The 23,392-nt window shown below is 52.6% G+C and overlaps 3 protein-coding genes across 3 annotated transcripts; all 3 read left to right on the top strand.

Moving 5' to 3' along the window:
• The first annotated feature begins 802 nt into the window (after positions 1 to 802).
• On the top strand, positions 803 to 7,229 carry Notum (notum, palmitoleoyl-protein carboxylesterase). The gene is made up of 11 exons (XM_059269872.1): positions 803 to 1,146; positions 2,255 to 2,307; positions 2,384 to 2,479; positions 2,774 to 2,834; positions 3,269 to 3,327; positions 3,610 to 3,712; positions 4,451 to 4,642; positions 4,754 to 4,854; positions 5,485 to 5,632; positions 6,286 to 6,333; positions 6,556 to 7,229. Exons 1-11 carry the CDS (start codon positions 803 to 805, stop codon positions 6,860 to 6,862), a joined length of 1,512 nt encoding a protein of 503 aa, XP_059125855.1. The 3' UTR covers positions 6,863 to 7,229.
• Positions 7,230 to 12,137: 4,908 nt separating this feature from the next.
• On the top strand, positions 12,138 to 13,061 carry Myadml2 (myeloid associated differentiation marker like 2). The gene has a single exon (XM_059269871.1). The coding sequence runs from the start codon at positions 12,138 to 12,140 to the stop codon at positions 13,059 to 13,061; it is 924 nt and encodes a 307-aa protein (XP_059125854.1).
• Positions 13,062 to 16,280: 3,219 nt separating this feature from the next.
• Positions 16,281 to 20,316, top strand: Pycr1 (pyrroline-5-carboxylate reductase 1). Its single transcript, XM_059269870.1, has 8 exons — positions 16,281 to 16,459; positions 16,712 to 16,840; positions 17,037 to 17,107; positions 17,730 to 17,909; positions 18,142 to 18,363; positions 18,501 to 18,593; positions 18,757 to 18,920; positions 19,968 to 20,316. The coding sequence occupies exons 2-8, from the start codon at positions 16,774 to 16,776 to the stop codon at positions 20,125 to 20,127; spliced, it is 957 nt and encodes a 318-aa protein (XP_059125853.1). The 5' UTR covers positions 16,281 to 16,459; positions 16,712 to 16,773; the 3' UTR covers positions 20,128 to 20,316.
• The last annotated feature ends 3,076 nt before the right edge of the window (positions 20,317 to 23,392 follow it).

The raw sequence follows: 23,392 nt of genomic DNA, 5'->3' as shown, positions 1-23,392 counted from the left end.
CAACTACGAGGACCTACGGTGAGCGCAGGACTCCGGGCAGTGCGCGGTGTGCGGAGGGAGCCCGAGTGCGAGTCTCCCACGAATGCACTGGGCTTGGGTGCGGGAGGGAAGGCTCCGGCGGCTCCAGGTGAACGCTCGCACCCTGCGCCTTGGCCCGTCGGGCCCGGCAGCTGCGCAGCGGGCAGGGCGCCCCAGATACGGAAAGGCCTCTTCCTCCCGGCTCCCGGGCCGCTCCGAGGGGCGGGGGTAGCGGCGCCGGCTGGCCGTGGAGAATGGAACTGCCCCGGGCCAGCCCGGCCGCGCTGCCCCCCACGGAGCCGGGCCGGGAGCGCCTCCGGCGGCCGCAACGGGTTAGTCCAGGCCCCTCCGTCAGGCTTGTGGTTTGGGAAGAAAAGGCTAAGCCTCCGCCAAGAAAAGAGTGAGCGCAGCCCCCTCCCCCCCTGCCGCGCCCGGGCGGCGGCGGCACTTCTAACGCGCGGGCACCCGGGCCGCCGCGGCCCCCGCAAACTACGCCCAGCTCGTCCCCCGCTGCTCATTGGCGCGGGCCCGAGCCAGCGCACCCAGACTCTGCGTTGCCCTCGGCCGGCTACGCGCATAGCCCGAGCTGCGGAGACCGGTGGCGCCTGACTCCAGAGCTTCGACGCCGAGAGCCTGCCCCGCCGCCCAGGGCAGGAACAACGCGCGGGAGCCGGGGCCGAGGAGCAGCAGTGGCCCGCGCGCCCCCTGGCCCGGCGTCCCAAGCCACCGACGCCTCACAGCCGCCCGCTCTCCGCAGGTGGCCACAGGACGGAGTGACATTGCCATGGGCGGAGAGGTGCGCGTGCTGCTCCTGCTGGGCCTGCTGCACTGGGTTGGGGGCAGCGAGGGCAGAAAGACCTGGCGGCGCCGTGGCCAGCAGCCTCCCCAGCCGCCGCCCCCGCCGCCGCCCCCGCAGCGGGCTGAGGTGGCGCCGGGCGCCGGGCAGCCGGTGGAGAGCTTCCCGCTGGACTTCACGGCCGTGGAGGGCAACATGGACAGCTTTATGGCGCAAGTCAAGAGCCTGGCACAGTCCCTGTACCCCTGCTCTGCGCAGCAGCTCAACGAGGACCTGCGCCTTCACCTCCTACTGAACACGTCGGTGACCTGCAATGACGGCAGCCCCGCCGGGTAAGGCCGGCGCTGGGCAGGACCCCGGGAGGCCGTTGGCCCTGCCTGGCTGGCCCCGCCGGTGCTCCGCGCCTAGCTCGCCGCCGTCCCATCGCTCGTGGTGGTGCCCGCATCCTCTGCCTCCCTGCGCGCGCACAAACCGGAGACTGCGCTGGACCCTCCATTTTCAATGGCAGATCTGGTCCCCAGAGGAAAGGGTTCCAGCAGGGAGTCCAGCGCTGCTGGCCCTGGGGAGGGCCTGGCTCGGTGCCTCCCAAAGTGGGGGAGGGGGCAGGTCTTGAAGCCCTGGTCCGAGGCCAGCTCATGTGCTGACCCCATGGCCACCGTGCACCCGCCTTTGTGCTCAGGTCCTCGGACAGAAAGAGACTGCAGTCCCAGTGTGACCCTGACTCCAGTAGAAAGAGGCAACACTGAGGGACAGGAGGTTCCTGTCTCAGGGTTCCCCCTGTGCATACCAGATTGGTTCGGGACAGTCAGGAATCTGAGCACGGGAGCCAGGAGGGGGCCCAAGAGGGACCGAAGGCCCCAGGTGCAGCATTCACACACGCACTCAACTTTGGAGTAGATAGAGGACACAGGTGGAGTTGAGAGGTCGGAAGGGGCTGTGGGTGCCCACGGGCTCAGCTGATCGATGTTAGTCTGGGCCTTGATAGGAAGGCTGTGACACCGCCACAGTGGCTCCCCGCATCTTGCCGCGCTCCCCTACCCCTACCGGTTTACAGGCCTCTAGCCCTGGCATTTTTCATTATTCAAATGCCACGGCGTTCCCGGGAGCGCCTCTCCTCGACTGTCATCCGCGCCAGGGTTAACACGGGTCCCGTGCGAGGCGGGCTGTGGGAATTTTCCACGGACCTCACGGCCCTCCTTCCCCCTCCTCACTATCGCCACCTCCGGGGAATCAGCTGGGTTCCACTAGCCTGAGTTCAGCTTGCTATTGGCCGCGGGCGCCCCCGTGCGGCTGCGGTGAGCTCCAGGCAACAGGTGGAATGACCCTTTCGGTACCGGAATTGGAAAAGGCTGAGGATTCGGGGTTTGGGGTGGAGGGTAGCCAAGGGCAGGGACTCAGGTATCCCCAACTGACTGCCTATTCTGTGTGCCTTCCCTGCAGCTACTACTTGAAGGAGTCCAAGGGCAGCCGGCGGTGGTTACTCTTTCTGGAAGGTAGGTTCCAGGGGTTGCGGTGTGGTGCAGGAGGGGTCCTCAGGACGCGAACCGAGCCTGGTGCCTGTGCCTGCAGGCGGCTGGTATTGCTTCAGCCGAGAGAACTGCGACTCCAGATACAGCACCATGCGGCGTCTCATGAGCTCCAAAGATTGGCCACACACGCGCACAGGTCAGCAGCACGCGATAGGCTGGCCAGTCTGGGGGAAGTGGCGGAATAGTCAGTCAGACTCTAGGAAGGACCCATTGACCCCGGGAGCCCCATCCCAGGCCCGAGTTTCTAAAATTATGGTGAGCTCATCCTCGCTTTTTGGTATGGTGACTTCTTGGGTAACTAAGTCCGTCCATCTCCTCACCGTTCCCCCTATCCATCCTAGCACCTCAGCTCAGACCAGGGCCCACCCTGGTTGAGGTCATCAGGAAGGAAGTCCCCATCCCTGCCTTTCCCCTTCCTCTGTTTCCCCAGGTACTGGGATTCTATCCTCCCAGCCAGAGGAGAACCCTCACTGGTGGAATGCCAATATGGTGTAAGAGAGCATGAATTTCCCTTGGCGGGGGTTCCTTCCTGGGAGTCTTTCCTGGAGTGGTCCTTCCCATGGAGTCCTGTCCTGTAGGATCTTCTTAGAGCATGGGGGTTCATTCTTGGGGGCTGGCCTTTGCAAGGGGTCATATTTGGGGTAGTTTTGGGTGGAAGTCTGCGTTCTTCCTGGGGGTGATGGTCCTTTTTGGAGGGTCCTTCTTGGGGAGGTCTCTCCTAAGGGTCATTTCTAGTGTTCCTTCCTGGGATGATGGTTCTTCTAGGGAGTCCCTTTCTTTGGGGATTCCATTCTAAGGAGGACCTTCCTGGGGAGGGGGTCCTTCTGGAGGGTCTTGTCCTGGGCAGGATTTTTCTTGGGGGTCTTTCACGGTAGCTTTGGGCAACAGAGGGCCGTCCTGCGGGCTCACCTGATACCTGTTACAGCTTCATCCCCTACTGCTCCAGTGACGTTTGGAGTGGGGCTTCACCCAAGTCTGAGAAGAGTGAGTCCCTGGCTTCCCAGCCCCTTGAGACAGGGCAGGGTGGTGAAACTTCCGGGGAATCACAAGACTTTCTCAACCTCTTTGTAGCATGCCTTAGGGTTCCTGCTTGTCTGTGGCTCACCTGGCCCCTGAGGGACCCCCTAGCAGGACCTCAAGCCCTTGATCCTCCCTCCTCAGTCTGCCCCATCCCTGGAAAGAGCCTAGACCCCTCTTCTTGCCTCCCGGAGTAGGAGACCTTGTCCTGTGTCCAACTTCACCTAAAGCTTCCCCTTTTCCTTACAGATGAGTATGCCTTCATGGGTTCCCTCATCATCCAGGAGGTGGTGCGGGAGCTCCTGGGCAAAGGGCTGAGTGGGGCTAAGGTGCTGCTGTTGGCTGGGAGCAGGTAAGCAGAATGCACCCAAGGGAAGAGGTCTCTGTATGGAGGCGACAAGGGGCTGTTTGGCAGCCCTGGAGCGTGGGTAGTGTGGAGTATGTGTGGAGAAACTGGAAGGGAACTGCCTGCAGACCTGGAATCTGTCCTCACAGAGCCTTGCTGGCTCCAGCCTTCGCAGGCAGGAGCGGGGAGAGCAGCCTCATTCGGAGCACCTTAGAGGTCTGGCTTCAGAGTGTTTGAGCTGGAAACTGTTTAGAGAATGCTTCTGGACCCCAAGGGTGTTGGGCTGCAGCCACCTATATAGTAGGTTAGTGGTCAGTTGTGTTCTGATGTCTCTTCTTGAGGACCCAGTGTCAGGGTAGCCTGGGATGACTGGTCAGTGACTGTATTCCAATAGGAACAGAGAATGCATGCCTGGACTGGGTGATGGGGCCTGATACACTGGAGTTTATCTTTTTCTTCAGATAAGGAAACTGATACAGGAAAAAAGAGGGGAAGGAGAGTCAGCTCTGTGTCCTGCCAATCTTAGCTGTGGGCCAGTGCTTAGAACTTACCAGTCCTCTGTCTCCAGATCTTGAGGGAGAGAGGCCCCTGTGTCTTGCCCATGGACAAGCAGCATGCCTACAGTCAGAATGCATTGTTCAGAGGCAGTCCTTCCTCAGGACTAGGGCTGGGGCTAAGCCGGCTTTGGGTGGACAGTAAGCACCTCTCTCCAGCCACTTGGCCTCATGTCTGGCCTTCCCTCAGCGCTGGGGGCACCGGGGTGCTGTTGAATGTAGACCGAGTGGCTGAGCTGCTGGAGGAGTTGGGCTACCCGTCCATCCAGGTGCGGGGCCTGGCTGACTCAGGCTGGTTCCTGGACAACAAACAGTATCGCCGATCGGACTGCATTGATACTATCAACTGTGCACCCACAGAGGCCATCCGCCGTGGCATCAGGTACCTGTGGGTTGGGGAGACAGCTCCTATGCCATAACCCTGTCTAGTGCAAAGGGTCCGGGGTGAGGTAGTGTCTTAACGTCACAGCCTAACTTGTGATTGTGGCTGCAGGTACTGGAATGGGATGGTACCAGAGCGCTGTCAGCGCCAGTTCAAGGAAGGCGAGGAATGGAATTGCTTCTTCGGCTACAAAGTATACCCGACTCTGCGCTGTGAGTGGCCAGCTCATTGAGGCATTTGGGAAGTGGTGGGATATCCTGAGTTGTGTACCAGTCCTGAAATTAAAGAGGTTAGACCACAGACAGACCTTACGCTGTTCCACAAAAGTGGTCATGCCTATACTGGGGTGAACAGTCATTCCTGCTTACCTGGGACTGCCACGATTTTATCACCAAAACTATTGGGCCCAAGCAAACTAGCACTGTTTGCAATGGCATCAGAGCCAAATTCGTATGCTTTCTTTCTGTATTTTGAGACCACCAAACAGCTCCCCGAGCCCTGCTTTCCAAGGAATAGTGAGATTCCATGCCAGGGGACAGCATCACCAGATCTAAGTCAGAGACCCTGAGAGCCAGGCCACAGTAATAGTGGGTTTTCAAGAGTCCTTTGAGGGAGAGTGGGCTTTAACAAAGAAACGGAACTGCGGTGTAGTTCGGTGTAGCGCTCTTACCCAGCATGCTCAGTGCTTGGGGTTCTTCTCCATAACAAAGAAAGACACAGGAACTTGGGCTGTGTGGAGCACAGCTGGTCTGTGAGCCTGCTAGGAGCAGGGCCACAGCAGGACAACAGCAGAGGCCACAGCAGAGGCAGGCAGGCCAAGCTGAGCCATATCTTCCTCCCAGGTCCAGTGTTCGTGGTACAGTGGCTTTTTGATGAGGCCCAGCTGACCGTGGATAATGTGCATCTCACTGGGCAGCCGGTTCAGGAGGGCCAGTGGCTATACATCCAGAATCTGGGCCGAGAACTGCGTGGCACACTTAAGGATGTACAGTGAGTGTGTGCAAGGGATTTGGGCTGGGTGTCTCATGCAGTCCCTCCAAGCTATTTGCCTTAAAAATATAGGTCTTGAGGACGGGTGTGGTGTCACTTAGGAGGCAGAGGCAGGTGGATTTCTATGAGTTCAAGTCCAGCCTAGTCACATAGTGAGACCTTGACTAAATAAATAAATAAATAAATAAATAAAATAGAGGGCTCACAGATCATCGTGGCACAGTGCTTGTTCAGCATGGACAAAGCCCTGGGTTCAACCCCCGCACCACAGTCACCAGACACGGTGTAACTCCAACACTTGAGAGATAGAAGGAAGAAGATAAGAAATCAGGGTCATCCTTGACCACATAGCCAGTTTGAGGCTAGCCTGGATTGCATGAGACCCAGCCTCAAAAAAAAAAAAAAAAAAAAAAACCAGGCCAAAGATTCATGTGTTCAAGATAGCCTCCTGCCACTGCCTAGCAGACTCTGGCAGTGTGAGGTGTACATGAAGCAGGTTTTGGAGGCCCAGAGGGCAAGGGTCAGTGTGGAGCATGTGGGTACTGGAGCCAAGGCCTAGACAGATAAGTGGCTGGCCAGACACAGCAAAAGGAAGAGTTGGTCATCTGGCAAAGGATAGGCTGTGGGACTCAGGCTGATTATCTCCCTACCAGGGCCAGCTTTGCCCCCGCCTGCCTCTCACATGAGATCATCATTCGGAGGTCAGTGTCCCCACCCCCACCCCACCCCCGAGTTCTAGGTGGCTTGCATGTGGCTTTCACTAATTCCATACACCCATAGGCCCCTCCCAAACCAGTAGGTGTCTTCCCATGAGCCCCTTCTGGGCCTTCCAAACCACTACACTAGCTGTGTGGCTGGATTGAGATGCATCCCCAGACAATGACAGTGATAGCCTCGACGACCCACCTTGGTTCTTTCTACAGCTATTGGACGGATGTCCAGGTGAAGGGGACCTCATTGCCCCGGGCACTGCACTGCTGGGACCGAAGCTTCCATGACAGCCATAAGGCCAGCAGAACCCCCGTGAAGGGCTGCCCTCTCCACCTGGTGGACAGTTGCCCCTGGCCCCACTGCAATCCCTCATGCCCTACCATCAGGGACCAGTTTACAGGGCAAGAGATGAACGTGGCCCAGTTCCTTATGCACATGGGCTTCGATGTGCAGACGGTGGCCCAGCAGCAGGGGATGGAGCCCAGCAAGCTGCTAGGGATGTTGAGTAGTGGAAACTAGACTGTCTGGAGGAGGAGGAGTACGGGGGCTGTCCCAGGGTAACTCACCTCTACTTCCAGGCCCTCTGCTACGCCCAGGACCCACCTGGGTGTGGATGTCTGACTGCCTGTATTCTCCCACTGCCTTCAGGAGGCCTGGCCAGAGGAGAGGTCTTCTCTGAGCCCTGCCACAACTTGGGGACCCTTTCCACCCCACGTCTATTTCCCTAGCCCCCAGCCCACTTTGGGGAGGGAGCCAGGGCGAAGCAAGCACTGGATTCCTGAGCCCATCAGCTCAGACAGTCCCTCCTACCCCCCAACTGATCATGCTCTTTTGTATTATTTTATAAAATGACTTTTTTATTGCTTTAATTTTTTAAAAAATGGAAATTAAGAAATATATGATGGATGATATTGTTTTGTAACATATTTTTCTTAATAATTAAATAAAAAAAATAACAGAAGTCACCCTGAGACTTGTTTATTTGAAGGGCCATTCTACTCATTTTGAATGTGTTTCTAGGGCAGCATATGACCAGAAGAGGGACTGGAAGAACCCCAATCTCTGACATCTTCTTGGATGTTCAGTAGCTCCCACTTTACTTGTTTAGCCCCCTTCCTAAGGTGGCCTCATTCATTCATTCATTCATTCATTCATTAGAATGAATTCATTCAGTTCCTATTGTTGGTGATTACAACTCACCTTGATTTTCTTTTTCTTTTCTTTCTTTCTTTTTTTTTCCTCGCTCTCTATTATGTAGCTCTGGCTGTCCTGGAATTAACAGAGACCATCCTACCTCTGCCTTCCAAGTGTTGGGATTAAAAACATGTCCCACCACACCAAACAAGTTTTTCTTTTTAAAATATTTTATTTTATGTGTATGAGTGTTTTGTCTGTATGTATGTATGTGCACCATGTGCATGCTTGGTGCTTACAGAGGTCAGAAGAGAGGGCATTAGGCACCCTGGAACTGGTGGGTGCTGGGAAGATGGCTCAGTTGGTAAAAATGCTTGCCATGCAAACACAAAGACCAGAGTGTGATCCCTAGCCCCCATATGAGAAGCTGGATGTGGTGATACACATATGTGATCTGAGCTTGGGGGGAGGTGAAGACAAGTGGATCCTCTAGCTTGTTGGCCAGCCAGCTTGACCTAATCAAAAGCCCCAGGTCCCAGTGAGAGAGATTTCCTATCTCAAAAACAAAAACAAAAAACCCTACAACAAGTGGTGGTGCACCCCTTTAATCCCAGCACTAAGGAGACAAAGGCAGGCAGATCTCTGTAAGTTTATGGCTATCCTGGTCTACATAGTGAGCTCCATACCAGCCAAGGATACGTATTGAGACCCTATCTCAAACAAACAAACAAACAAACAAAACCACAGAAACCAAGGTGGGGACTGGAGAGATGGCTCAGTGTTTAGAAGTGTGCCCTGCTCTTTCAGAAGACCTACATTAAGATGGCTCACAAATGCCTGTAGCTTCAGGTTCAGGGGATCCAATGCTTTCTTCTGGACTCTGTAGGCACCCTTACCCACATGTACACACTCACATAAAGAAACACATACGGGACTAGAGAGATGGCTCAGCAGTTAAGAGCACTGACTGCTCTTCCAGAGGTCAAGAGTTCAATTCCCAGCACCCACATGGCAGCTAACAACTGTCTGTAACTACAAGATCTGACACCCTCACACAGACATACATACAGGCAGAACACCAATGCACATAAAATAAAAATAAATAAATTAAAAAAAAAAAAACGCATACATAGCCAGGTGGTGGTGGTACATGCCTTTAATCCCAGCACTTTGGAGACAGAGGCAGGCAGATCTCCATGAGTTTGAGGCTAGCCTAGTTTACAGAGCAAGTTCCAGGACAACGAGGGATACACAGAGAAATCCTGTCTCAAAACAAAAACAAAGTTGGAAAAGGCCTAGTGAGATCTCCCACAAGAGGCTGAAGAGATGGTTCAGCAGTTAACACTGGCTGCTCTTCCAGAGGACCAGTGTTGGATTCCCTGCATTCACATGGCAGCTCACAACTGTCTGTTACTCCAGTTCCAAATCTGATGCCCCCTTCTCGCTTCTAAGGTGGCTGCATGTACATGAATTGTGATGGCTATTTAGTTTTCAAATCGACTACAAAGGGAATTAACTAAAATTCAAGTGGCTAGGTACACCTGTGAGGGAATTTTTTTCTTAATTAAATCATTGTAAGTGGGAAGAGCCACTTTTAATCCAGGTCTTTTGAGGTGGAAAGAGCCACCTTTAATCTGGGATATATCTTCTGATGGCAGCCTATATAAAGGACACAGAGGAAGGAAGCTCACTCTCCTCGCCTGTTTGCCCTCCCTCTTCACTGGGTTGGCTTAGAGATTATTTCTTCAGGATTCTGGTATATACTGAAGACCAGCTGAGACATCAAGCCTGGATTCTTAGACTTTCCATTGGTAGACAGCCATTGTTGGTCAGCCACTCTAATAAATTTTATATACATATATGCATATATATATAAATTATTTTTAAAAGGCCTGAAGACTTAGGTGAACACTGCATCTCAGTAACACATGGTGTGTTTAGAAATCTCATGAACAAGTATCTTAGATCTGGTGATCAGTGTGTCTCCATTCTCAGAGAACACTGTCTATGGAAAGTGTCCATGATGCTAAGAATCCTGGGAGTTTGAGCAACAGGTGGATACATAAATAGGGTACCCCATCCATCCTTATGGTTGACTGCTGTGGATTTTGCTCACTGTTAATAATAAAGCTGATTGGCCAATAGCTGAGCGGGACGAGATTGAGTGGTGAGAGCCAGACTAGGAGAATTCTGGGAAGAGGAAGGGCGGAGTTGAGGAAGATGCCAGCCACCAAGGAAGCAGGACGTGTAGAAAATGAGGTAACAGGCCACAAACCATGTGGCAAAGCATAGATAGGAAATACGGGCTAATTTAAATGTAAAAGCTAGCTAGTAATAAGCCTGAGCCATTGGCCAAGCATTTATAATAAATTATTAGGATTTTTATTTTGAGTGATTATTAGGAAGCGGCTGCAGAATGGTGCAGGATGGAGAAACTCCATTTACAGTTGACCTCTCTGTGATTCAGATATTCAGTCACATATGATGTTCCCTCCTTAGGGTTTCTCCATGTAATAGCCCTAACTGTCCTTTCTGGAACTTGCTCTGTAGACCAGGCTGGCCTCAAACTCACAGAGATCCACCTGCCTCTGCCTTCCAAGTGCTGGGATTAAAGGTATGGGCCACCACCGCCTAGCTCCTGCTAGACGCTTTTAGTTTGGAATTGAATCATGGGGAAATAGTCCTATGGCACACACTCACTGAAGGACAGTCCGTCAAACCCTTGGCTTGGACTCTTGAAAACATCAGTGTCCCTGTAATGGCCCCAGACCTTAGTCGTCCCCAGATCTTTGTTTTACTGACTTCACAAAGGAAGTGCCATTCTCGCTGTAAGACATGCATGCAGACAGCACCACCTGCCAAAAATGAAAACAAAGACCTGATCCATCAAAGCCCACAGTTCTGGGAAAGTCTCTATACTAACCTTGCTTTTTAGCTTCCATAGCTCTGATTCTGGCTGACTGTTCTTGTTAACTGAAGTATGTCAACCCAGAGCATGGTTTTTGTGCTTAAAAGCTCACCCTGAGAAAGGCTCAGGGCTACACTGGGATCCTGAACACCCAGTATAGTTGCCGTCCAACCAATAAAGACTTTCTCTTGGCTTAAACCCATGTCTGAGCAGTCTCCTCTGGTGAATACCTCACAATAGTCACAAGGTACAAAATAAGGGAGTGTTCCACTCTAGGGTGAAGCACAGTGAGTCACTGTCTATAGTCATGCACAATGCCTCACTCCTGATCAGATCGGGACAGACATGCTTAAAAGGCTACCCAGTGTATCTTGAGACTAAGTGGTACACATGCACGTGGTACACATACATACATGTAGGCAAAACACTTATACACAGAAAACAAATTAATAAATATTAGAAAGAGAAGTTCAGGTGCTAGAAAGATGGCTCAGTGGTTAAGGGCATTTGCATTCTTGCAGAGGACATAGGTTCAGTTCTCAGTACTTACAATGTGGCTTATAACCATCCATAGGCTCACAAAAGGCGCACATACATACAGGCAAAACACTCACACACAAAATAAAACAAAATGGAGAAGGCCGGGTGGTGGTGGCCCATGTCTTTAATCAAAGCACTTGGGAGGCAGAGGCAGATGGATCTCTGTGAGTTTGAAGCCAACCTGGTCTACAAAGAGAGTAGGACAGACTCCAAAGCTACACAGAGAAACCCTGTCGCAAAATAAATAAATAAATAAGAATAAAAGAGGCTGGAGAGATGGCTCAGTGGTTAAGAGCACTGGCTGCTCTTCCAGAGGACCTGGGTTCAATTCCCAGCACTCACATGGCAGCTCACTAATGTCTCTCACACAGACATACACGCAGGCAAAACACCAATGCACTTGAAATAAAAACAAATAAATTATTAAAAAATAAAGATAAGTAAATCTGATTTTTTTATTTTAATAAAAATATTCAAGGTCATCCTCAACTATTTAGTGAGTTTGAGGTTAGCCTGGGCTGCATGAGACCCTGTCTCCAAAATAAATGAAATAAATGGAAAAAACAAAGGCAGAGTTGATGTGGTGCTTCTTCTTTGGAGCCCCTCCTTCTTAGGGTCGTCCAGAAGACAGGAGAAAAAAAGGAGAGTTGAGCTAGGCCAGGTGACACCGGCCTGCAACACAACAATAAAAGAATCCCTCCTGTGCCTCCTAGAGTCTCCTGCTGTTCCTCCACCTATCTGTACCCTTTCCTTAGCATGCCGGACCCAGAGGTTGCTTGATGCTTAGCTGTGGCCCCCGAGGGGAATGCCGCTGCTCTATGTTCTTACCCAGCCCCTCCCCCACACTATACTGACCCGGACTGACAGATGCAGGTGCTTCAGAGGCAGGAGGTGGGTGTCCAGCATCCAGAGACTAATAGTCCTGTCAGGGAATCTTCGTGGGATGCAGGAGTCAGATGTCCCTCCAGAATGGGAACCAGCATGCAGGCTGCTATTCCGGGGCTCTGATCAGGCTGTTTATTTATAGCGCTGGGGGGAGGGCTCCTAACACAAGCAGCAGAGAGGCTGCTCTGCTGCAATGTCACTGTTAACATTGCCACTGCAGACCGCCAGCACCCGCCGTTGCCGTTGCCGCGGAGGACAGAGGTCTTTCAGCTGGCCAGACCCCCAGGGCAGCTGGGTACTGTGTGAGGCCCGGAGGTAGAGAGCCTGATGGGCAGCACCATGGAGCCCCCAGGGGGTGCATACCTGCACTTAGGCGCTGTGACCTCCCCGGTAGGTACAGCCCGAGTGCTGCAGCTGGCCTTCGGCTGTACCACCTTCAGTTTGGTTGCTCACCGTGGTGGTTTTGGGGGTGTCCAGGGCACTTTCTGCATGGCTGCTTGGGGCTTCTGTTTTGCCTTCTCAGTGCTGGTGGTGGCCTGTGAGTTCACGAGGCTCCACAGCTGCCTGCGCCTTTCCTGGGGCAACTTCACAGCAGCCTTTGCCATGCTGGCAACTCTGCTGTGTGCCACGGCCGCCGTCATCTACCCTTTGTACTTCACCCGGCTGGAGTGTCCACCTGAGCCCGCCGGGTGCATGGCCAGAAACTTCCGCCTGGCAGCCAGCGTCTTCGCAGGACTCCTCTTCCTGGCCTACGCTGCTGAGGTGGCCCTGACACGGGCACGGCCAGGTCAGGTAGCCAGCTATATGGCTACGGTGTCTGGACTCCTTAAGATCGTCCAGGCCTTCGTGGCCTGCATCATCTTCGGGGCACTCGTTCATGACAGTCGCTATGGGCGGTACATGGCCACACAGTGGTGCGTGGCTGTCTACAGCCTGTGCTTCATGGCCACAGTGGCCGTGGTGGCCCTGAGTGTGATGGGACACACAGGGGGCCTGGGATGCCCATTTGACCGCCTAGTGGTAGTGTACACCTTCCTGGCTGTGCTCCTATACCTCAGTGCCGCAGTCATCTGGCCGGTCTTCTGCTTTGACCCCAAGTACGGAGAGCCAGGACGGCCCCCCGACTGCCGCCGAGGCAGCTGCCCCTGGGACAGTCAGTTGGTGGTGGCTATTTTCACCTACGTCAACCTGCTCCTTTACATCGTCGACCTCGCCTACTCCCAGAGGATCCGTTTCGTGCCTACCTTGTAGCCTGACCAATCCATCTCCTCTCTCTGGCTGAGAGCACCTAAAGCTGACCAATGTGAACGAAGACATGTGGAAACAAGAGGGAGGTTGGGGGCTCAGGCAAGTCTGCTCTTGGACATCGGGCAGCAATAGGAGAGGCAAAGAGGAAGGACAGAGGGGCAGGAGGCCCTGAGCAGGGAAGAGGGTGGCCTTTGGGCTCCCACTCTTCCTGTCTGTCTCTGTCTTTTTGTCTCTGTTTCTCAGTTTCCTGGCCATCTTTAGGCTCAGTGCTAGTCGCTGTACCAAATGGAAACTTTTTGGAGCAGATGCTGCTGTAATTCATTTTGCAGATGGTAATAGTGAAGCTAGATGAACTTCAGAGGTGGGCCAGTATTGGTATCTTGAGATAGCATTTAGCTGGGGTAATATCAGTTAGAAACCGGGCAATTTCCTGAGGTTGAAATGGGTGAAAAACAAGTCAAGAACACCAGGGTCGGGCCACTGGAAGGAATGCTGGAGCCGGAACCTCCTCCTGAGAGGAGTCTCTCTTGGGATGGTTGTGATTGTCTGTAGAGAAACCTGGCGACTAGGATGGACCTCATCTGTGTTTGGGAGTATCCCAGTGGTCTCAACCTTTTGAAACAGAGAAAAGACTGTGCTGTGGTTCTCAGGTGGGCTCGTGTCAAAGGTCAACGCTAGAATCACCGTGAAAAGAAGATGGTCTCATGACAGTGATGGAGCTTCTGCCCAGACACCCAACACAGACTGTGACTCAGACGCTTCTGCAGTGCCTACCATGGGTCCTGGCAGGCTGGCTTGGTTGGCAGCATTGACTCACAGTGAAGGGCCATCTTGGGGTAGCCACTGGGCGGTGGAGTCTGGTCACTGGGCCTCCACTCAAGCGTCTTGTTAGCCAGTTGCTCCTGAACACTAGGACTTGTTGGCATCCTCCTCCTCCACTTTTGATTCAGCTTCTCCTATGCAAGAGCCCAGACTGGACTAACCTTGGGAAGCCCTTCAGCCCATTAACTGACTGTCCCCCAGGTCCTCCAGCAGGAAATAAAAGGTGAATGTTTGTTTACACCTGGCCTGCTACCTTTGATGAACACCTAGACAAGCTACCTTCTCATTGCATGCTCTGACAAAAGGTCTAAACCAGGTCATTGGAGGGAGGATGTGTCCTTGGGGGTACCCTGGATCCTGGGATAAGGACAAGGCTTGGCCTTGTCTGGGCCTTCTGAAAATGTAGCAGGACAGGGTGGCTCAAAAGGCAGAATGCAGAAAAGAAAAGTAAATTTTGGCTCATTCTCTTTGCTCCTAAAGGCATCCAAAGCCCCACACTGAGGTCTTCAGGGCCCAGATCACAGGGAGAGAGGCTGCTGCCCTCTGGGCAGTGGAACTGACAACATTTAGATTCTGGGCCATGAGCCAGGCCTTGTGTGGTACTGTGTGGTGCTTGCTGGCTAGCTGCAGAAGGAACACTTGGGTCAGTCAAAAACTGAGTTGGGACCAATGTCATTTATTTGGATGGGTAGGCATAGGTAGCTTCTGGGTCTGCAGGTGCCCTGAACAATGAAAGTTTTGAACATCAAAAGGCCACATCTTCAGGGAACAAAGCAAAAAAGGAATATGTCAGCCATGCACATCCTGTCTAGAGAGGGACCCTACTGTTTCTTTTTCTTTTTTTTCTCATTTATTAGTATTATACATGTATGATGTATGTGTGATGGGGGACACCACAGTGCATGTGTGGAAGTCACAAGAAAACTTTGTGGACTTAGTTCTTCTACCTTATATGTGTTCAGGAGAACCAACTCAGGTGGTCAGGTTGTTAGGCTTTCGAAGCAAGCTCTTTTCCCACTGAGCCGTACAACTTAACAACTGCCTCTCTTTCGTTTTTCTTTTTTTCCCCTTTGAGACAGGGTTTCACAATGCAGTCCAAGCTGGCCTCCCACGGGACATCCCCTTGCCTCAGCTTCCCTAATGCTGGGATTACAGGCTTGAGTGATACCTCACCAAGGTTGACTTTTTTTTGGGGGGGGGGTCCCTTTCATCCTTTTACTAGCTAAAACTCTGAAACATGTATCTGCCTCTAAGTCCTCCATGTTCTGGTTGTTCAGTGGCCTTCTCCCAGCCTGGTATCCAACCTAAATTTCAGAGGTCCTGGGGAAGACTCAAGAGGAAAATGGGAGAAAGGTTTCTGGGGCTCCCTAGACTACACGAGTGTCTTTCTTTGGTTTTAGGGATGTTGCTTATTATCATTTGGAGGAAAGCATCCCTTTAAATTTTTTTAAGTTTATTTTATGCGTACAACTATTTTGCACGCATGTATGTTACACCCTTGCATATCCAGTGACTAAGGAATTCAGAGGAAGCGTCAGATCCCCTACAAAAGGAGTTCTGGGTGGTGTTAGTTGCCATATGGGTGCTGGGAACAGAATCCAGGTCCTCTGCCAGAGCAACAAATGCTCTTAAGTGCTGAGCCATCTCTCCAACCCTGGAAAGCATCTGAAATAGAGATTTGGGAAACCGAACTTCTAGGTTTTGTGCATAGGTTTGAGCTGTCAATTTGGCACAGGTGTTCCAGCCTTTTTCTTAGAGGGTAAGTACCAAATTGGCCGTCCAGACATTACCGTGGAGTAGTCTCCTAGTTTGGGTGGTGGTCGTTACGATCAAGGAGAAGGGACGAAAATCCAAACCTTGCAGGCTAGAAGCTTCCTAATGATTTTTGAAATTACTCTCTAAAGCAGCTTGTCTTTATCTAAGGCAAAAACACGACGGGAAAAAAATAAGCAAGCAACCTCTGAAGGGAGTGGGAGAGACAGACGCTGGAATCATGCGCACTTTGGTCGAGTGAGTCTGCAGCTTAGAGACCAGCAGATAGGCCCCAAGCACCTCTGGGGGTTGTGGATGCCCAGAGCCCATTATTCCTAAAACCCATGGTTAGAGAACTGGGGCACTGTAGGATGGAGGAGGTTCGGGAAGTAATGGCCTGTGGCTGCAGAAGGTGCCTAGCTTTCAAATGAACACTTGCACTGAGATAAGAGGGGAGGATTCGTGGCTTTGGAGGTACTGATTTGTATTCGCTACTACCATCCACCTCTGGGAGGGAGCAGAGAGGCGTGTCTGTCCTGGCCCCGTGGATGATGCAATGAAAAGGCTCCAGTTGCAGCTCTTGATTGGCTAGCTCCCGGAGGCCGCACCGTGCATTGGCTGAAGTGGAGTGGGGGCGGGGCCGGTGGGCGTGGGTGCCGCGTGGCAGATGCAGAGGGCTGGGCCCTCGCGGGTGTAGCTGAGCCCAGGTAGTAGTAGTCCCACTGTTGTGGGACTCCCGGCTCCGGGGATGGGACTTCTGTAATGAAGGCTTCGGAGATAGGACTGGGACCCAAGCTGAAGGCGGACAGGGGACTTGGATGTTGAGGGTACTCTTGATTCCGAGCCCTTCCTTACAATCAGTCGCTTCCCTTGTGGCTCCAGGCCAGGCATCCTGGTTCTGGGCAGCAGGTGGTTGTTTTGGGGTGTTGGGGAACTGAGACAACTTCTCAGCCCAGACAGCGAGAAGCAACATAGAAATTAGGCAGGCGGGTATGGGGGTGGGGGAGCACCCGGCTGCCAGGAGCTGCCAGACTCGGTACTGCCCACCCAATCTCTTGCTTTCCATTCTGTTGGTCCAGTTTGCAGCTGCCCTGCAGAGCCGGCGCTAGCTGTGAAGGCTGTGGGTGCTGTACCTCCGGACATGAGCGTGGGTTTCATCGGGGCAGGGCAGCTGGCTTTTGCCCTAGCCAAGGGCTTCACAGCAGCAGGTAGATTCCTCTAGGGCCGGGGAGGGTGCTAACAGTGTCTGGGTTAGTGGCCTCAGTCCTTTGGGAAATGGCAGCTGCCATGTTTGGAGTTGCTGTCCTAAAGGGGGTGAGGAGTATTTCTCTGCTGTCTCCTTCCTAGCAATGTGGGGCAGAGAGGCTAGAACTAGTTTTGAGGGAGGAACTCTGTCCCTTGCAGGTGTTCTGGCTGCTCACAAGATAATGGCCAGCTCCCCGGACATGGACCAAGCCACGGTCTCTGCCCTCCGGGTAGGTGCCAGGTGGAGGCAGATAGGAAGTCTGGGGTTAAGTGTGCAACACACCCGACTGAGGGCCAGGGTGGAGAGCAGTAGCCCCTACTCCAGTGGGCAAGCAAACCTGCCATAAGGATCTCCAGATGCTGCCTCCCTGCCCTGTCATGAATACAGCTGGTAGGAGAGGGTGTTAGTCTGAAATGGGTTAAAGGAGCCCTCCAGAAGGCTAGGCAGCATTGAGCCCAGACAGTGGGCCGGGGTGGTGGTAACTACAACTTCTGTTTGTTATGGCTCAGTCGGGATTTCGGGACAAAGATGTGGGGGTCAGGCTCCCAGCTTGAGACCGCCATCTGCCTCCAGAAGGCAGGCAGCTGCAGAGACTGCAGTCATGAGACCCTCAAGTAGGATGAGCTGGGCTGTGGGTTAGAAGGCTGTGATGTCCCTTTTCTGTTCCAAAGGGGACACATTCCAGGGCATGGTGCTCTTTCCATTTCTGGGGAAGGACAGCTGAGTGGTTTTTGACTCCCAACCCAGCCTGCACCACAGCCAGCAGCCTCTGGGCTTCTCTGCACACAAGGCTCTCAGCTTTGTGGGCAGACCCCCCATGAGGCAAGCTGAGTGCCCTTGCACTCCTGCAGAGGATAGGGGTGAACCTGACATCTCATAACAAAGAGACAGTGCGCCACAGTGATGTGCTCTTCCTGGCTGTGAAGCCACACATCATCCCCTTCATCCTGGATGAAATTGGTGCCAACATTGAGGATAGACACATTGTGGTGTCCTGTGCGGCGGGTGTCACCATCAGCTCCATTGAAAAGGTGGGTGCCATGGGCCAGATCAATAGGCCTTCGGAGGGATGGGGGCGTGGAACATGTGGTCGGGGGCTCTGCTCTGGGTGTCAGGCTTCTTTACCTGGGTATAGCAGCCCAGCCCACAGCAAGAACCCGGGAAGTGCTCAGTTGGTGAAGCAAGCAGGTCCATACTCACATTCATGCCTGGGGTGAGGACAAATGGCCAAGGCCAGAGTGATAGAGCTGGTTTCTTTTCCAGAAGCTGACAACATTCCAGCCAGCTCCCAAAGTCATCCGCTGTATGACCAACACCCCAGTCATAGTGCGGGAGGGTGTTACTGTGTATGCCACAGGCACTCATGCTCAGGTGGAGGATGGCAGGCTCGTGGAGCAGCTCATGTGCAGTGTGGGCTTCTGCACGGAGGTGGAGGAAGATCTGATTGACGCGGTCACGGGGCTCAGTGGCAGCGGCCCTGCCTATGTGAGAACTGGAGTGACAGGTGGTGGTCAGGGCTATGGGCAGTTCCCGGGGCCTCCGTGCACCTGTTTCTGCTGCCCTCTACTCTGGGTCCCAGAGAAGAGGGTAGGACAGTGGCTGAGAATGCATTCTTCCCACAGGCTTTCACAGCCCTGGATGCTCTTGCTGATGGTGGTGTGAAAATGGGGCTTCCAAGACGCCTGGCTGTCCGCCTGGGGGCCCAGGCCCTCCTGGTTAGTGTTTTGAGATACTTGTGGGAGCTGTTCCTTGCTAAACCCAAAATTGGTGTCCTGGGGACATGTGAGTGGGGCGTCAGCAGGTACTTTGGTGGCTGGGGACTCTGTAGAGCAGGTAATTAGGTGCCCTACTGCCATCAGTTCCTCTTTCTTGTCACAGGGGGCAGCTAAGATGCTACTCGACTCAGAACAGCATCCAGGACAGCTCAAGGACAATGTCTGCTCTCCTGGTGGGGCCACCATCCATGCCTTGCATGTGCTGGAGAGTGGGGGCTTTCGCTCACTGCTTATCAATGCTGTGGAGGCCTCCTGCATCCGCACTCGGTAGGTCCTGCTGTCACCCACTCCCCAGCCACCTGCTTCCTACGGAATCCTGGCTTCAAAGGCTTCAGTGCAGTTATTCACTTAGCAGATACCATTGAGCCCTGTCCTGGCCCTGAGCATGATTGTAGAAGTTTCAAGGTTCCTTGGGTCACAATATGCAATGCCTCTAGCTCCCTTCCATTGTTCTGTGAGAAGGGGTATCCTCATGTGTCTGTAGACCTTCTTTGGTCCTGCAATACAGCCTCAATTCAGTTTCACCATCATAGCCATGGAGCCAGGCTAGAAGGGTAGCTGGGCAATTTAGGGAGCCTGGTCCAGCACCTTCTTCATGACCTTTCCCAAGTTAAGTGAGTTAGTTAAGCTAGTCAGCATGTTGGCAGCAAGATAGCCTGGTGAGAGTGAATGAAACATGCCTAGGTTCCCTCAGTTGTTGTAAGGCAAAGCCGAGGCTGGGAATCACTGTTCCAGGCTCATGTCCACAGTCAGCCAACAGTATCTTTCTTGCCAGTGTCCACCCTCTAGCACAAATGCCTAGAGAAGTCCAAGGGCCACAGCAAGGCTTGGACATGGGACCTAGCCACCTAGCATGGCCCATAAAGGAAACAGAAGCAAGATCCTGCCACAAGTTGGGCAGTGAAGAGTTCAGGGCTAGGAGTGCTGAGCTGTCTTGATGTTGTTGATATTGTAGCCAGGGTGACCCCGAGTCACTCTAAATGGTATGAGAAGTGGCTGTGCTGCTGTATAATAGACAGGGGGGGCCGGGCGGTGGTGGCGCACGCCTTTAATCCCAGCACTCGGGAGGCAGAGCCAGGCGGATCTCTGTGAGTTCGCGGCCACCCTGGTCTACAGGTGAGATCCAGGACAGGCACCAAAACTACACAGAGAACCCTGTATCGAAGAAAAAAAAAAAAAAAAGACAGGAGGACTGCAGGTGTAAAAGGCCCAGAGATGGGGTGCTGGTGTAGCACTGCCCACCATAGCTGCTGTTGGAACTGTGGGTTCTGGGAGAAGGACAAACTCAGACCTAGTGTCTCATTGCTTTTCCAGGGAGCTGCAGACCATGGCTGATCAGGAAACTGTCTCCCCTGCTGCCATCAAAAAGACTGTCCTGGACAAGGTGAAACTGGACTCCTCTGCTGGGGCCTCCCTGTCTTCTGGCCATATTAAGCCACTGCCCTGCAGCCTGGCCCCAGCAGGCAAGGAATGATCCATCTGCCCATCTTCCTCCTGCTCTCTGCTTTCTCCCATACCCCTCTCTTTTTGAGACAGGGTTTCTCTATGTAGTCCTGGCTTAGAACTCGTTCTGTAAACCAGGCTGGCCTCGAACTCACAGTTTGTTTTTCTTTGTTGTTGTTGTTTAAGCAGAGTTTTGCTATGTAGTCCAAGTTAGCTTTGAACTCTTAATCCTCCACTCTAGTTTCCCAAATTCTGGGATTATGGGTGAGTGTCAACATGCCAGGCTCCCTTTTTCTTTTAAGATGGTGGCTTGATATGTTGCCTAGACAAGACTCAAACTTTTCGGCTCAGGGCATGCTACCATGTCAGCCCCCCAAGTGCATACCACCTGGCTGACTCAATTCTTCACTTCTCTCCTTGCCTGAAGTTTCTCTAGCTCAAAACCACACAGAATATCCCCATAGCAGGCCCTTGCCCATAGCCGGGTCAGCCAGGAAGGGGAAGATCACTTACAACCAGGGATCTCCACCGCTTCCTCTAGAGCTTAGGCCTATGGTGTCTTCATCCTCCCTAGCTCCAAGGCCAGCCAACTTTGGGTGGCCCCCTTCCTATGATCTACTCACATGTGGTTGCCTGTCCTTTCTGTGAAGACCACCTAGTCCCAGACATTCTGTACCTCCTTCTAAGGACTTCATCTTCTACCAAGGATTTGGGCATTTGGGAAAGGGACTTCTCAGGTAGCTCATGAAACTTAGCTTGTTCCTGAACTAACTCACCAAATACTGTTACTTCTCTTCCTTTCAGTTGAATAAAAAAAAATTCCCAAATGTTCCCATTTACCTATTTGTCACCTGTGGAGAGAAGCCTGCTTGGACAGGGGATCGAAATACTGAGGGAGGAGCCAGTAACACAGGTCCCATCAAGCTGGCTACAGCCAGGCTAAAGGTCCCCCATAGAGCAGAGGGCTACAGAGCTTCATTGCCTCTATCATAACAAACCTGCCTGAAGGCTGGCACCATAACAGGGCTTGGCACACTGAGTTGGTGAGGGGCACCATCCTCTTCTGCCCCATCCCTGTAGCTTGCCAGGGGGAGATGTCTTGCTGGCGGATCCAGGCTGTGCAAGGCCAAGTTCCTGGTGAGAAGAAAACCTTTGAGGGAAGTATCAGAATTTTCCAGATGGACAGAATCAAAGTGATAGACATATGCATACAAACAGTAAGGAGCCGCTGCCTCCTGAGTACTGGGATTAGAAGCATTCACTGAAACACTTGGAAGAGGCAGGCAGATCTCTGTAAGTTCAAGGGTAGCCTGGTCTACAAAGCAAGTTCCAGGACAGTCAGGGCTAATACATAGGGAAACCCTATATCTGGGGGGCAGGGAACAGAAAAAAAAAAAAAGCCAGGTGGTAGCAGCATACGCCTTTAATCTAATCTCATCACTCAGAAGGCAGAGATAGGTAGATCTCTGAGTTTGAGGCCAGCCTGATCTACAGAGCAAGTTCCAGGACAGCCAGGGCTACACAGAAAAACCCTGTCTCCAAAACAAAACAAAACAAAACAAAACAAAACAAAACAAAACAAAACAAAACAAAAACCTGTTGCTGCTACAACTCCAAAAGCTGATATATGAGGGCCGACACTGTGCGTGTGTGTGTTTGTGTATGTGTGTGTGTGTGTTCCCCTGACTATGCTACAGGGAGGGCAGACATTCTAAGTATTTTCTTTTTCTTTTTTTTTTTTTTTCTTTTTTCTTTTCGAGACAGAGTTTCTTCGTGTAGCTTTGGAGCCTGTCCTGGAACTCGCTCTGTAGACCAGGCTGGCCTCAAACTCACAGAGATCTGCCTGCCTCTACCTCCCGAGTGTGCCACCACGGCCCAGCCTAAGTATTTTCATACAAGATTAATGTTTGAATTACTGAACGAACAAGCGAACAAAAACACATCTAAATTAGTAGACTTTTGGCTGGGTTTCTCAGTATCCCCGGCTGTCCTGGAACTCATTCTGTAGACCAGGCTGGCCTTGAACTCACAGAGATCCGCCTGCCTCTGCCTCCCGAGTGCTGAGGTTAAAGGTGTATGCCACCACCCAGCACAACAGACCTTTTTATGGTCTGATGTTTCTTTAGTTAGAAGTCACTGAGCATGGAGACAGGAAAATGAGGTCCCCACCTCAAAAGGTTATCTAAACAAGCCTTCAGAGAGCCTGAGAGTTGACTGTGCAGAAGAAAGAGCACAGGTGAGCCGGAAGCTTCCTGTGCCGCAGAGAGCAGGTCAGAGGAAAGAGGTCCTCGGAGGCTTCACAGCAGGATCTCTCTCCTTCTTCTCCCATGAACAGTTCGGAACCAAGGCTGGTTGAGACAGTTGAGAGGGTTGGAAGACATACGCCAGCTGTGGTAAGAAACAGCGCCAGAGGCATGAGGGACCAGAAGGTTTGAGCTACTGCCCAAGCGCTGGCTGTACTGATGCTGTGTGGCAGAGGGGTGGCCTGGAAACTTTGCTTCTTTAAGTACCACTCTGCAAAAGAGAGCCTTGTCTGCACGACTCATGCAATGAGCCTACTCAGCCTCTATGCTCTCTAAGACTCCAGCTCCTCCATTCTCCACCACTCTTCCCAGGGACAAGTATCCCAAGCCTGTGTGGGGAGCCAGGGGAGGGTTCTTGAGGAGGTGAGGCTTCTGTGGTGAGGCAGCTCTACCCCTCACCAATGGCAGGCCCCAGTTAGATCCACATATGCTCCTGAGGGCTTGTTTCAATATGGATTCTACTTTCCCTCAGCACCCCTCCATGAATATAGGCACATTAATCACTGCTCTATAGATGTCAGGACCCTGTCGGTTCTGAGGAAGATTCTGGAGATTAGGTCACCTCCTGGGGTGTTCCCCTCTCCATGGGACCCTTGGGATGAGTGGCATGAATATAGCACCAGCCTCAGGGTTAACCCCGAACCCCAGGGCTCTCCACCCCAATGAAGCAGCTCCACACCACCACACCACAGACTCCAGAAGAGTTCCTCGCTGATTTTTTCTTGTAGACACTTGTGGCCCTGTGTGTACATGCTCAAACTTTGTACCAAGATTAGGTTTCTATGAATGCTGAGAAAGGGTTGAGGAGCAAGACTCCCTGAAAGTGGAAGACCTTAGTCCAGGTGACTCAGAAAGATGACTAATGTGTGAATGAAAGCCAGACTGAATGCTGTGAGCACCACAATGTAAGGGGGTTGGGAACATGAATAGGGATCAGCCCAGCAAATGCCACCCTTTAGTAGACACCCAGGACACCATAGCATGTACTTCCTA

The sequence above is a fragment of the Peromyscus eremicus genome, chromosome 8a, assembly GCF_949786415.1.
Source record: "Peromyscus eremicus chromosome 8a, PerEre_H2_v1, whole genome shotgun sequence".
Taxonomy (NCBI): Eukaryota; Metazoa; Chordata; class Mammalia; order Rodentia; family Cricetidae; genus Peromyscus; species Peromyscus eremicus.
Note: the sequence above shows the minus strand (reverse complement) of the source record. Positions and strands in the feature narration are given on the sequence as shown.

Coding starts and splice junctions, on each gene's coding strand:
- Notum (XM_059269872.1), top strand. CDS start 803: ATGGGCGGAGAGGTGCGCGTGCTGCTCCTGCTGGGCCTGCTGCACTGG. Junction 1,147..2,254: donor AATGACGGCAGCCCCGCCGG/GTAAGGCCGGCG, acceptor CCTTCCCTGCAG/CTACTACTTGAAGGAGTCCA. Junction 5,633..6,285: donor GGCACACTTAAGGATGTACA/GTGAGTGTGTGC, acceptor TCTCCCTACCAG/GGCCAGCTTTGCCCCCGCCT.
- Myadml2 (XM_059269871.1), top strand. CDS start 12,138: ATGGGCAGCACCATGGAGCCCCCAGGGGGTGCATACCTGCACTTAGGC.
- Pycr1 (XM_059269870.1), top strand. CDS start 16,774: ATGAGCGTGGGTTTCATCGGGGCAGGGCAGCTGGCTTTTGCCCTAGCC. Junction 16,841..17,036: donor CAAGGGCTTCACAGCAGCAG/GTAGATTCCTCT, acceptor TGTCCCTTGCAG/GTGTTCTGGCTGCTCACAAG. Junction 17,108..17,729: donor CCACGGTCTCTGCCCTCCGG/GTAGGTGCCAGG, acceptor GCACTCCTGCAG/AGGATAGGGGTGAACCTGAC.